The following is a 15,707-nucleotide window of genomic DNA, read 5'->3' on the forward strand; positions in this document are numbered from 1 at the left end:
ATTACTCCCTTTGATGTTACTCTTACTGGCTATTCACATGACTTTGGCACTACAATGGCGGTTAGTGACATGTACTTTAGTCTGGTTTACTGCAGTTTACAAATGACACCGTACGCTGGAGTTGTAAATTTCACAAAACTGGTACTGTAGCAAGACAAATTATTTTTAAATACTTTATTAGAGCAATCTTTGCTATTTATGCAGTCTTTGTTACAAAGGATTAAATGATGGTTAGAGGTGTTTATCCCGATATATGGTTGTTCAACTATAGTGTTATTTAATGTGTACTTTGTTTGCATACTACATTTATCCCGAGCTCTAGTGTTTACAAAGGATTAAGTTAAGGTCAGTGGTGTCAATCTGTTTTGATTTTTTGGCGATGCGGCCGTTCATAGCAGTGTCAAAATGCATATTTTGCCAAGAAATCGCGGTCGCTGGTCGCGTTCAGCAGGTGGTCGTCCATAACAGAGCGTTTATATAGTAAAATCGATCCGTGCATTACGATTGTGGTTGGAAATGACAGGTGGTCGCTCATAGCAGAGGTCGCTCATGACAGGTTTTACTGTATTGCTAGTGCCAATATATAATGTTCAAGCATAAATACAACTGCTGACTATTTTTTGGTCTCTCCTTTAGTCCAGATACTGGATGCTGTCTATTGGTAAGCTGTCAGACCAAAATGAAGTCACTCCAAGCTGTCTTCAGACAATTCAAGTTTAATATTATGACCATTGAAAGTAAGCAAACAAACTCTGCATCTATCACTTTATCAATCCCTTTCCTCTTGCTTGACAATTTCTTTGTGACAGCTTATGTAACAAATAACAAATGAGTAATACGTGGACCAAAACATATGTTCTAAAAACATCTTTAATTGGTAGAGCTCAAAATTAGCAGTAGTCCAGTAGTCCAAGGCTTGTAAATTTCCTTTTGGATTAGTAGTCCAATGGCTAGACTAAGTTAAGTTTAGTTGTTGCCATTTATACAATAATGAAGAACTAGTGAAGATGCAACAGGATGAGACAATTTCTCAAACTACTAATCCTTCTAGATAAAAAGCAGTTTATGCTAACTTTTATGTTTTATCGGTATCACATATGTTTTAGTGGAACAGCCCATATATATTGGAAAAATTCTAGTTTATTTTCTTGACTTTTTTGGTCCAGGTAGAAATAAATTTAACTTAAAAGAAATTTAAGAGGTAAAACAATTTTTGCCACCAAGTGGTAAAATCACTTAAAAACAAACATGGATAGGACCTATATGTAGACTTAAGCCAAAATGACTAAAAATATCCTAATCAGTTTGTCATGCCATTGCTATATAATTAAACGAACAACTTTTTCAAGTTGTTATTTGTTTGAAATATTTCTCCCTGTTTGAGCCAGTATTACTTACAGTGTGGGTTTTCTGAGAATATTAGTGCACAGAATCCCCACGGATGCCAGTGTTAATAAAATGTATTCTTACGACTCTATGGTTTTAAACTAGTTACAGACAGAAGCAAAACCAACAATTTAAAAAAAGCAACAAATAATTTAAATCTCTAAGATATCAAGTTAAAATTTAAGAGGAACTCACAGTATTGTGAATGAAGTCCTAAATAGTCCTAAAGATTCTATCACAAGTCAAACAGTATAGAGTGTTCTGAATGAATCCCAAGTTTTGAATGTGCCAATGTACCAACATCATTGAATGAGCTGATGTGCCAACAGTCTTAATGTATCCCAATGATATCATCCAAAATGTCTTTGAATGAATTCACAATAATCCCAAAGTAATGTTTTAGTCCAAAATGTCAATGAGCACTTTGTAATTCCATTAAATATTTTAAATAGATAATTCCTATCAAATCATATCTGAACACAACTAACTGTGATTTCACAAGGACTGAATAATTGCAGACTTTGTCTTCCTTGCATACAAACTGTCACCAAACTTATGACACAACAAACTGCCCTGACCTAGGTAATTTCTGATGGAAATTTTCATCAGATTCATAAACAAGGTCAGGTCTGTTTACTTAAATTTTAGGGAACAACCTGACAAAAATCATGCTGACCATATAATTTCTAAGGGGAAAACCAAGGTTCAGAACTCAAATAAAAATAAGCATGGTTTACAAATGATCATTATCTTAAAGCATAATCTACAATCATGGACAAAAGTTAAATGCACAACACATATATATGTAATGTTGTTTTCAAATGACCCTTACAATCTGCAATCATAGACAAAAGTTAAATGCACAACATAGATATACATAACAGTATATAGGAGATAGCCCCAGTCAGATTTGCGCAATTATAAGAGCCAGTCACTCTCTCAGAGATAAATATTACAAAGTAAACAACACCAACACATAAGGTTCTACTATTGTAGGCTCAAAGAGGAACTTTATTAATGCTCCACACGATATTTAGTTTGGTTCATCGCCACACCCCAATCCTTCCATCTTTCTGCCTGTCTTTAGACATTGATGTTTCCAGATCATAATTCTCAAACCAGTCATTGAGGTATATACTGTTATTTTACAAAAGTGCTGTCTGCAAGTCTATCTGTACAAATGCTTGTTTCTGGAGCACAAGTCATGGATCCTTCAAGGTATTTCAACCAGTCTTGTTACACAAATTGCCTTCAGATGCCTTTTGATACATTGAGTTTTCAGCATTCAGTAAGTTTTTTGTTACCTTAGAACAATGCCATCTCTCAGTCTGTCCTGATGATTTCCAGGGCATAACTATGAAACCATATAGGTATTTCAAGCACACTTGGTACAGACCAACCATGTAGAGTTGAGGTGGATTCCGTTTTGTAATTTTCAGTCAGAATTGTCATGTTGTCATGAAAATGAAGCGTAGTATCAGTAGTGTATCAAGTGAGAGGACTGGAACATAGGGTTTAAACTTGAATTGTATAACAATTAGTCTGTATGCGGTGGAATATTAAATATGGTATTTAAAGGAAGTGAGGAAGGTTGCTTATTGGCTGAAAATGATTGCTGGTAAAACTAACATATTTTTTTTCCGGATGAAGGCTATGATGTGGCTAAACCATTTTTATTTCAGAAGAAGCTTATGTATAGATAAATTGTACACAATAATAGGCTTAGACATGGCTAAACCATTTTCATTTTATTGCTTTTGCCACACTGGTACTACTGGATGTTAATTGGAAGATCTCTCATGGTTTGAGTTTTATAAGGGGCACCAACAAGAGATTAATTTCTCAAAAATGAGCAAGAAAGCAAATTATTTTCATCATTTTAAAAGTTTCCTTTTGGAGAGATAATTTGTCGGATGAAACCTAATTTGCTGGTTTTATGATAAAATATAATATATTGGTCAAATATTGGAGCATAACACTCAAACCAGTAAAGATATTTTAATCAAATGAGTTGCACATATCAAGGAATTTGCTTTTATATTCATTTGTTTCTTAGAATGTTTGCATTCAGTATTTTTATGTTACTTTAGAAACAATGTGTCATCCTTCTTTCCATAAACATTATCATTTTTAGGATCGTTATTCTTAAACTGTTAAATTTGTCAAGCAAATTATGTTACCATGGAAACAGATTGTGTCATAAGTATATAAATTGACAGCTATTGATCATAGGGTACTTTAAGTAGATGCCTTTGCTTAGTGAAGATCCATCATGACTATTTGATGCTTGTCTCAAATTATAACTTTCTTAATTCCAGATACTGCTACATCCTCGGAGCGAGTCTTCCATGCTCACATGAATATCAGGGGAAAAAAGCTGTCCCTAACTTATCAAGTTCAGTCCTCTGGTATTTTCCTAAGAGAGTCAACCTTTGTTTAAGAGAACTGAGACAAGATTATTTAAAGTTTCTGTTATATTTACTGAGGTATTTGTTATTGATGTCTCACTTGTACTTAAATGATAATTTTACTGTATTTCATATTGTTTAATTTTATGTTGTATATGAAATAAAATTTTATGTGTGTTAAATGAGTTCATCTTAGCTGAAAAAAATATGCAAAAAAAATCATTTCTTTGAAGTAACTGAATCTGTGTTAGAACAATTGGTAAGTCATTATAAGCAACATCACTATAAAGAAGGCAGTGTTGATAACTTGTGAATATCTGTTATGGACTGAATATGCTTATTTACACACATATGTTGAAATTTGTACACTCCCACATTAAAGGTGTGTAATGATTCCCTTTGTTGTTGGTCCACATGTATGTCTAATTTCCATGTCCAGGCTGTCTATTACATATTACTATAGCAATCGAGATCAATCTTGCATTTAGATGTATCTTGAAATAAACTCATCAGGCACTAAGACATTGATGCTTTAACCTGCTTTTCAGTAGTCAGAATACTCATTATATGGGTTCAAGTTCTAATATCAATACAAGTTTATCACAGTGACCTAGAATTTGGTGTGCAATAAACCTTTATCAAAAAATGATTCGCTCGTAATTAATCAAGCTTAAACTGCGGAATGCATCTTAGGATTAACAGGTGTTGTATACCGAAAACTGAGTCTCTGTGACTTACTTTTGGGATTTATTTACAATAGCATTGTTTAAAAAACAAATAATTTTAGTCATCAGCAGTTGTTGTGACTCTTGCATTTCAATTTTTTATAAATAGTTGAAAAAAATGGTATTCAAACATAAAGGCCAGTTTCTTTTAAGCTATTGCCACCAGTCTTGCAGATAGTGTGCATCTTGGAATGAATACTTATTGCACACACAAATCAGGACACTGTGATCCACTTTCTAGGATTCATCTAACAAGGGCATAACAATACTGCCTAGATGTTGATTTCCAAACTTTTGCATTTTTGCTAGTTACTACAATGCTTACATTGAAGGTGCATTTTTAAGGTAGGTTGCACGCTAAATCTGGGTTCTGTAACCTACTTTCCTCTAGTAGAGGCAGAGGTGTGCATTGAAATCTCCCTAACTTAGAATTCTAGTTTCAACACATTTTCTGTACCATACATGATGATAAAAGAGAGAACATAGCAAGAAATATAGAGCAAAGAATTGCAGAAGATGGTCTCATATTTGCTTTGGTTTTGTATTCATCAGCATACCACTAAAGGACTATATTATAATGATGTTGCAACAGATGTAAGACTTACACTCCGGTTGTAAAATACATGACATATGCAGTGTATTATGATAGCTGTAAAGTTGTGATTTTTTCTGTGACAATTACATAAAAATTGATTAATATACCAAGAACAAATGCCATGTGACGTCAGTGGTGAAAATTCTAGGTATATAGCATATTTGTATTTTCTAAAACAAACACATATACCAAAAACACAAAGAACCTTGTGAATGTGTTCAAATTATGCAAATAATTGTAACTATTTAGTTTAAAGTAAACAGTATATAGCTCCAGTCTTGAGCAGAATCCATGTTTTATGTAATGTCTATGCTAACAGGAGAGGATTGGCATGTTCCATGTTACAATGATTATTAAATGATGACTGAAAATTGAATGTAACTTGAATTAGTCTTAGTCACTAAGCTGCTTTATACATTCTAAATTCCTATCTAGATTTGTAGATTTGTGTTTTGGATTGTGCACAAATTATTACATTCGACTTTTAAAAAATGCAGTTAATTCCAGTCCTGTGAGTACAATATGCCATTCCTGAATTGATACACACTGAATAAACCGTATGCCTGTTTATAACTTGGTATGGTCTAGTTCCCACTTTTAAAACAAATTGGTTACAAATGTAAAAAATGGACATTCACAAAGTAAGTTTCTGTTTTGTGAAAAAAACAAGCGTATAATCATCCAGCGTTCACACATTTTCAAGGATAAAATGTCCTATTATCTTTTGATATTGATGGGAAATAAAAGATATAATTGAGAGCATATAAGCATAGTTTCCATTTATCCAAGACTGTTGAGTGATATCTAATGACCAGGACAGTGGGAATACAGTGTTATCAAACAGATAAAAATAATCAGTTGTAATAACACCTTATGGAGGATTGATAACACATATTGAGGACTTAATGGCCCATGATACAGTGCCACAAGTTGTTTAACAGACTGCTTCAAACTGATTGCAATACGTGAAATGTGCCAACATCACTTTCACAACTGGATGAGTCTAATTTCTTGTTAAAATTACAAGCTGAGTGACAAAGCTGATATTTTGACAAATACTGATGGACTGAATGACCCGTGGTTGAATGACACAAGTTAATTAATATATTGTCTACAGCCAACTACAATTAGTAATGGGGGCTGACTTCACTGTAATATCAGGAATAGGATCAGCCTATATTCTTGTGAAAATCAGACAATTCTCCTTTGACCTATTCGGGAGTTATTTTTTCCATATTTGAAGTTGGATGAGGGGTAATTATACAATTTTGAATATTAGTGCACTGCTTAACCAAGTTTTTAATAAGATAACACTAGTATATCAGGGCAACCTGTCAGTTGTTGTTGTTGGGTTTAACGCCATTTTTCAGCACAAGATAGGCTATACATTGCGGCCAGTATTAATGGTGAAGGAAGAATCCGGGAAATCCACGGAAAGAACCATCAACCCTTGAAAAGCTACTGGCAAGCTTTCTCACATACCTACATTGGCAGAATCTGAGACTCAAACCCATGCACAGAGGTAAGATGGCAGTGATCCATAACGGAGAGCGCTTTAGACCACTCGGCCAATCGGGACCCTGGCAACCTGTCCAAGTAATCCTTATGTACCTGAACACACTTTCTCAGTCTGATTATCTGTTTCAGTGCCAGTTTGTATTTTTTGGCATGTTGTTCATAAGCTGGAGACTGAACTGCAAACCACATGGAATCTTTCAATAAGTGTCTGACACGGGATTGGACCAAAAATCATTTAGAGAAGAAACATGACTGTATGGAATATGTGGCAAAAAGTTTGGATGCTGTGATCCTTCAGGAAGTCGGTCAAAACAGCAGATTATTATGCCAATTTATTATCATAGAGTAGATACTTGAGGTGCTAATTCATGAATGGGTGGATTCATAGCATTCCACACTATTTGGCAACATTTTGGAGGCATACAAATGTCCAGTTATGTTAGCAGAGTTAGGTACAGGTAACTTGACAACTAGGCCTTTTGCACAGAAAAATCTGATCCAAACTTTGATTAAATTCTCTTGAGCCAGGATCAATATCATAACTCCATATTTCATTATCTGCAGCATTAAAATGTTTATGGTCACTCATTTCAGATTTGGTGAGTAGCTGTTGGCATGTTGAACCTGACAGCCATCATCAAATGCGGGGTCCATCTTACACAGATCTTGTTGAGGATTGAATGATTGTTCACTGTATTAAAAATGCTGATGAAATGATGCCAGTTTGTATATCTTCATCAATTGTCCGCTTCTCACTCACCAATCACAGACCAGGTCTTCTTCACTTCATCAATTTGAACCATCATTAATCAGTGAAACCACCTCAGTTGCAGTATATTACAAAAAGTTTATCCAAGTTCACCTTGATATCCATCAGAGTACCCAAAGAGTGCCCAGATTATTATTCTCCTGTGACATTTTTTGCCCACCATTTACCTATGTTACACTACACAAATGTATCTACAGTTGTCTGGCATATGGCATGTGCAGCTGCACTCTAAAGAACATTTTTTTCTCCATTCAGTTGTCATTAAATTTACTGAAGAAACAAAAGGTTTACAACAAAATATTCATATGTTTTCCAAAAACCCTCATCCCTCATTTAAAAAAAAATGAAGTTTGGTTCTTATAAAAAACATTTTTGCCTTTTGTTTGGTGATATTTGCATTAGAGCATGAAGATAAAAGTTGGGAAAATTTAACAAAATTGATGCAAAATTGATAATCCTGGCTTCATTGCATATTCTATCATGTAAATATTTTACTCAGCATAATTTTGTTTTGCATATTCATATCATTTAGGCTGCATATCCTCTTTGAATCTCATTGTTGTAGTTAATATGAACATCCAGATTTATATACATAGTATGAAAAACTTCAAACACACCAAAATACTATAGAACTTGTTTGCAATTCATAGCTTACACAGTGAAACAGATGGGAAAACGACTTTGAAGTCAGTTTGTCTGTAGCCTCAAAAGTAACCAATTCACTTGGCAGATTGTTCAGGCTCAGAACGATTAATGTGAGTGTATGAGTACAAGTGTCTGGTGCCATGTTTTCTTACAAGAAAATAGAGAGTTAGCAATGACCTAATTAGAAAAGAAGTCAGTTCTTGTCACTCTAACATAGTGAATAAAACTGACAGAAAATTCCAATTCTCATGGGTCAGTGAGGAACTTGACTCAATCTTAGCATTTAGTTTAGGAAAAAATATTTTCATGCATTATTACAGATGAAGAGACGGTGAAACAGTAATCAATCCATTTAGCTATAGGTACAGGTAAGTCAGTAAACATATTTCCTCTCAACACTAAACTGTCACATCAGTATCCTTATGGACCTTGAATGTAGTTTCATTTCAATCTAGTCAGTATCATGGATTATTTGTTTGTCTTCATCTGAGATGCAGGCACCCAGTAAATATTCATACAGCAGGGGATTTAAGTCTTTGCCATACTTGCAAAAATTCAGTATTGTACAGAGCTGTTTGATTGATACCTCCTTTAGATCTAAATATTTTTTTTGGATAGAATTGTCCAGCATTAATTTCAAACACTTCGTAACACTTCGAAAAAGTTACAGGTCAGAATGTCCCTTCTGTCACATAGTGTCAGATAGTTTAGCAGTATGGTCAGTCTTTTGCAGAAATGCTTTAATATTTCTGCCAGTGTTAGTCTTAGGAGTATTTTGTTATATCTAGCACATCTCTACTATGATGACCCTGGATCTGGTTTAATGGAATCTAATTTAAAGCCAATACTTTCAGAGGCATCTTGATTGCATCATATATACCACATGCTGAGACACTAGCCAGTGAAACAACACATTCTGGTCATGCTCATCTTTTTAACAGGTGAAACAGACATTTACTTATTTAAGAATGGCTTGCTCTGTGCCACGATCAGCTGATATGTTTATGAAGGATGGGGAAATGTTCATTTTCTTGAATCAGTTATTCTTAAACAAGTACAGATTCAATACCTCATATCTATTTTATATTATACATTGTTAATAGTGAGTCCAAGGACCCCAACATTGCCACTGCAATCTGTATGGGGTAATCAATATGAAAAAGATGAGATATTTTAGCTTGTGTTTAGAGTGCATAAATAATACATTATATGGAATAGGCAGTCAAATTCAAAAGTTGAAATTATTTGATAATACACGATGTTAATAAGTGCAGATATGCATACTTTAAATAATTTTTATCATTAAGTTAGTATGACCTTGGCATTTGTCTTTTACACGCTCATGGAAAACACCATCTTCCTATAGCAGCTACAGTTTACTTCTATGATAGGTGTTGTGGCGTGTGTTTGCGTGTATGTGTGTGTTCAAAACTGATTAAAGAACAATGAACTGTATTCAGATTTTCCTTCTATGATATGGATGTCTTATTTTATAGTTTCTGCTTAATATGAAAATCAAAGTCATACATTCAGTTCTGAACATAATCATTATGTTTGTTTCCTTTTACTCTTCAACTTGGGAATTGATCTGAAAAAAACTATTGATAAAACCCACTTGCCATCTACAAATTAATAAAGGCATGGTGACTAACTCACGTGGGTTGATATCTACAACTTTCGCTCCCCCTTCCCCATTTCCATGTTAATTATGTTACCCTGTCAGGATGCTACGTCTCTATTAAGATATATCAGTGTAAAGAAGACATTCCACATTTGTTCCCCATGTATAATTTAAGTACTTTTCTGATCATATAATAACCACATTTATGTGATCTCTGTTACTTCATATCTTTTCTACTTGGATTGAATTTGAGGATTACACTTCTGGTGTGTCGTGCAATGAAATATAAATATGCTACATTCAGTTCTGATTGATGGTTAATAATCACAAATCAGAACAAACTGTAGCTTATGTCCTACATCACACAACAGAAGTGTTGGCATCCAAACTTGAACCAAATAGACACAAAGTAATATTTGGAACATACTCTGCTATTTCAGCTAGACTAAATATGCTTCATGTGTGTATTGGTGCAGAAATTTACAGAAAAACCATTTGGTTTGCCAGACCACTTGGGCTGTTTCTGCAATTAGAGTGACTGTAGTCTCAAAGGAGATGTTATGAAAGAAGAAAAATAGTTCTATCCTTTGTGTCTTTATGGTCCCTCATTGTTTGGTAAGGAGCCGAAGTGTTCCAAGTGGGAACTTTCAACATTCACTTGAGGTACGATCTGTAAGCTTGACCTGAAACTTTCAAATAACAAAGAAAAAGGGATAATTTGCACAAAAGTGGCTATGAAATCAACTGTAAAGTATTTAGATCGTACATGGAGTAAAAGTTTGGAAACTCTTCTGTTAGGTTGATATATTTAGTCACCTACTGAACCTGCTGATGGAATAAAAATGCTTTCCAAATTTAGATGCATACATAAAATTAGTAATAAGATATTTTAAAAGCAGTCATGCAGTGCAAAACAAAGGTGGCGGCGACCAACATTAATCGTGCACCTGATCAAATGGAACAGCCTGAACTGGCCTTAAGGATAGAATAAAATTCACTGACACCAAACAGGTAGTTTGCTTGGAACTATTTTTTCTTCACAAATCTTGTCAAAGATGAGAATGGCATATGACCACATACATGTAATAAGTACACATTTATCTGCAATTAACCTACTAGAAACACAATATGTGGCAGTTGTATCTTTCACCCCTAATAAATAAACAGAATTGAGAATTGTATTCTGTTTCAGCGATGGTCTGTGTGCATCTCCTTGTTTTTTCAGCTGTTACAACTTCATGATCTTAAGCTCTGTAATAGTTGGAACCAAAACCAACAAGTTAGTAAAATCAACACATAATTTGTTTCCATGGAGTACATAGTGAAAATGTAAGGAGAACTCACGGTATTATGAATTAAATCCCAGATAATTCTAAATGTTCTATCACAAGTCTAAAAGCATATAATATTTTCTGAATGAATTCCAATAATCTTGAATGTGCCGATATACCAATAGTCTTTAATGGGTTGATGTACCACAATAATATCATCCAGAATATCTATGAATGAACCCTAATAATCCCAAAGTAGTAGTTTAGTCAAAAAAGGCAATGAGCACTTTGTAATTCTAACGAACAATTTAAACGATTGCTCTCAAATTATAACTGAACACAACTTAAAATGATTCCACAGACTGATCTTCAGATAGGAATGAATAATTTCTTTATTGAATCCTTTATATACAGCATGTCACCTGATCTATGGCACATTAGCATTTTCTTGGCAACTTTGGAAACACATAAGCAATGTCACCTCCAGAGCTTCCAGGATCATAAACAAGGTCAGGATTAGAACTCGAATACAAGTAAACATCTTTTTAAAAAACTGAAAAATGGTCACGTTGGCCAAAACTCGACTCTGAGTTACGGAGGAAAGTCAAACACGCAACATAAATTATGTATACATAACACCTCCCCTCATTAAGAAAAAGAATGATTTTGTAAAATCGCACGAGTATTTTCTGGAAAACTACACTCATAAACAAGGTCACTTTCAAAACCTAAGATCACAAAACAGGCCAGGTCTTAAATTCAAATTTAGGTAAACCTGGTAAATACACACGACAATGGTTAGGTAGACCCTCAATCAAGGAGGTCAGTCACACAATATGCACTAAAATATAGATAACACAGCAAAAATCGCACCATAAACCCAAATTATTGGTTGTTTTACACTGAAGTTGTCATCTACCAGTGACATTCAATATATCACCATATAAGCACGTCATTATAATCAGTCAATGACACTGAGAACTCGCTGAACTCAACATGCTGACTACGATTGTTGCCTTCAGTTTTCAGTGCCACTTTTGACACATTCATTGGCCCTTACGCTCAATCTGCTTCATTTGAAACAAGGAACATGGGAATGTGTTATCTTAAATGACATTCAGTACTGAATGTGTGCTGCCACCGTTACCATTCAATATCAAAGAAATCTTTCTATACCGCTGCTTATCATTTAACAGTGATTTTTATTTGTATGTTGTCAGAAATTATGTCTTGCTAGTTACACATGACATATACATGATGAAGAAATTGTAATAAGCAGATCTGTATAAGTCTTTAAGAATTACCGTTCTTCTGTGATCTTCAGCCACCCGATAAAAAATGCTGAGTAAACAAAATGTTTTTTATGGTCAATATCATGACAAAATCTTGATTGACTTTCGACTTAAAATTACCGTACACTACTTTCCAAAACCAAAGATCAACGTTCTTTTGCTTGCAAGGAAACGTTTCAATTTTCATAAAATGTATATATTTTTATTTTCATGTCGTAGACAATTGCTGGCCACTGTAGCTTTCACATGATAAGTATTTTTAAAATCGTCAAAGCTATTTTAGGGTCGATCAGTTCACCTAACTCCCTCAGTCCTAAGTTCGGAAAATCGCTTGAGGTAGGTACAGTTTTCCTCGCCTTTTGTATGGTTTATATTTAGTTCTTTTGTAGTTGGCATCAACGCAGGCAGAAAATGTTTTCAGTGAAACAAAATTGTAGTTGATCAGGTGAAAACATGGAGCCGAAATTTACAAAAGGCCAGAAATTACAATACAATTCCTTAAGAAGTCATCAGAAAATATATTCAGTAACGGCTTAACTCTTCGTCATACTTGCGAAATTCAGTACTGTACAGAATTGCTTGATTGGTACAAATCCCAAGACTCATTCAGGGCAAAGTTAATGAGATGTAGATTAACATAAAATTTAGATGACACGTGTTCCTTATAGAGATTATATATAAAATGAGAGAAACAAACAAAATATAGGATGGGTTTATACAAATTAGACAATCTAGCAGGCACGAGTCTTACTATTTTTACAATCTCGAGTTATTGGGTTGCGTGCATTTCTATTCAATATAACTTTTTACGAACCCAATTCGTTGATTTAATGAAATAAATAAATGTACCAAGTTACGATTAAATCTATTTTTAAAAACATAAATTTGATGCTTTTTAAAGTTACGAAATGAAATTTTGAACAAATCCTCGACTTTCGTAGTCTCCGTGGCCATTATTAGACTTGAATGACAATGAGATTTCCGAATGTATTCATCAGAAATAATGGATCTTAAAAGTTTATTAAAGATAAGTTTAATTTACAAAATCATAAATACAGAAGACCTGCAAGTTTATCGCAGATGGAGACTTTCAGACCAGATAAGTTTAAATTTGACCGACTAAATAATATGTTGCCAATCCAGTCCTGACAAAGTATCTTTTAAAATATTATTTTGTACTAAAGAAAATATATATTTAAGGCTCGATAGTAAAATCAGTATCTACCATTTTCCATGTTGAATGAAAGTTAAACTATTACTTTGAACAAAATTGCAGCATTTAGGACAATGTTGAAATTCTCAGGAATGCACAAAGCGGACGAAGGCAAGAAAATGTAAATGTTGGCAGCAAAATAGACGAACACAAATTTGGAATAATGGCTTATGGGGAGGTGGATCCGCTAAAACTGTGCCTCGAAAAAAGTAACGTACCATAAGGAGGTTCTGGGGTAATGGTTGACGAAATTATCGAAACATCGTTCTTTACTCAAAATTTATTAAAATAAAGTATGTCGTTTCATGACCATACCAGATGATCATTTTGGGAAAGATTTAGATGTTTATACTGTAAATATCACTTGAGTTTCCAATATTGATAATTAATCCATACTTTAAATCAGTTTAAAGAAGAGTGTAATAAATATTGATATCATGTTTAATAAGAAAATTTATCTGTCATACAGTCATCACTCACACTGAAAAATTCTTTCCAATAATCGGTTTATATTTCTCATAATTTCTGTTAAGTCCAATACATTATAGTATACGGTTTACAAGAGAAGCATTTACTTCTTGATTCGTGTTGTAAAAATGTGATATACACTCCAGAGGACATGGAACTCTGGGTAAGGTAAGGCAGAAAATCAAGATATATTAGAGGAAACTAAGGCTCGATATTATTAGGAAAACCATAAGGACTTACACGTGCTTGACAACAGATTGCAAAATTAGATGCCTTTTAGTTTGGACAAACAAATTATAGATAATGAAAACAAGAAGAATATTCATCCAAAGATGAAACCTTTAATTTTCGATTTCTTGGAGGAAAAAAAAAACTGGACATAAGAAATATTCGTTTATACTACTGAACTTATCAAGACCATATATGCCTCTGGATTCTCACAAAGTGACAAATGTTGGAAAAAAATAAACGCTTGTTAACATGTTGACAATCAAAGAAATGTCCACGCTTTCAATTTTAATGTTATTAATGCAACTCGGTAATTAATAAAATGAAGAAATCGTTTGTTACGTATATTGTTGTTAGTGATGCCATGTTAACTAATCATAGTGACGTCAATGAATCCATTATGATGTAATGATAACCATGAGTTCAGGGCGGCTCACACATGGACATTATTTACATCCGAGGTTTCTTCTAGCATTGGAAAAGTCAAGGACGTTCCGATTGTGCTTTAGCCTTTATTGCAGAATGTATAAATTCCTACCAAAAGCTTTGGATACGCAACCCCTAATTTTCGGCCTAAAAATCGGGTCTCCAAAGTTATATTTATTTCGGCTCTATTATTTGACTTTGAGTATACATTACCTGGTATCATTGTATATTTCTCCTTTCCGCAATACCACCTGCTTTGGTGTATCATGAATTATATTGGCACCATAGACCTCGGAACATTATTATTTAAATCTGCTTGTTCTGTATACTTGGCACAGTAGGCGGGCTTAAACTTTCACAGGCAAGTTTCTTAACATCAAACCCATAATTAGAGAGTGGCATCAATAATATAGAACAAATCGTACAGTTGAAGTAGTACTATGCTGATCACATTAACACACACACACACACACACACACACACCTCCTGACGGTCATTCTTCGACCAGAGTGCACACAGTCTGCTGACAATACGCATTTTAGTGAGGCAGAAATTGATGTAAATTCATTGAAGGAACTTTATGATCATATTGGCCTTGCCAGCATGGATTATTTGCTTTGGCGTGTACTTGGCTAAGGCACTTAGCTCCAATTTCCTAAACATGACGCAGCCAAAAATATGTTTAAAAGTGCAGTTCAAACAAATCGTGTTTTAAATAGTTTGGAAGGGTTTATCTTTAAAAGATGTGTGTGCAGTTCTACTTTTTTTACATTTGTAGAACTTAACCTTTAATTGACACCATATATCAATTATTGTGCTGAGGTGTTGTTAAGTGCTAATGCATACATACATACGCACGCACGCACACACACACACAGACATGCGTGCGTGCGTGCATGCATGCATCCATCCACACACACACACACACACACACACATACATTGGGTTTGGATTCTGTAGGAGACTTTTCATATTGTTTAATTATTCTATACATGCCTTGAATATGAATATACCAGTATTAGTGGTTTTAATGTATGTATTATTGATTTGATAATGCTTTGGGGGCGCTCACCAGTTATTATATACATTTGAGAGAGTGACGTATGTAAGGTGAAGTTGTTTGCATTTAAAACATGCAAAGT

At 34.1% G+C, this 15,707-nt stretch overlaps 1 protein-coding gene across 11 annotated transcripts in view; it reads left to right on the top strand.

Annotated features, from left to right (window-relative positions):
• The window catches only part of LOC149786821 (ATPase SWSAP1-like), a 113,188-nt gene extending 103,687 nt beyond the window's left edge, over positions 1-9,501 (top strand). For 7 of the 11 annotated variants that reach the window (XM_089977333.1, XM_089977340.1, XM_089977338.1 and 4 more), the window contains one exon: positions 3,705-4,316. In XM_089977333.1, the coding sequence (XP_089833459.1) occupies positions 3,705-3,936 (232 nt within the window). In that variant the 3' untranslated portion in view covers positions 3,937-4,316. Of the gene's footprint in view, positions 1-636; positions 738-3,704; positions 4,317-7,226 lie in introns of those variants that run through there. The other 4 variants (XM_089977335.1, XM_089977336.1, XM_089977334.1 and 1 more) reach the window with 4 other exon arrangements.
• The last annotated feature ends 6,206 nt before the right edge of the window (positions 9,502-15,707 follow it).

Source organism: Sinohyriopsis cumingii, chromosome 12, assembly GCF_028554795.1.
Source record: "Sinohyriopsis cumingii isolate HCF-2022 chromosome 12, ASM2855479v2, whole genome shotgun sequence".
Classification (NCBI taxonomy): Eukaryota; Metazoa; Mollusca; class Bivalvia; order Unionida; family Unionidae; genus Sinohyriopsis; species Sinohyriopsis cumingii.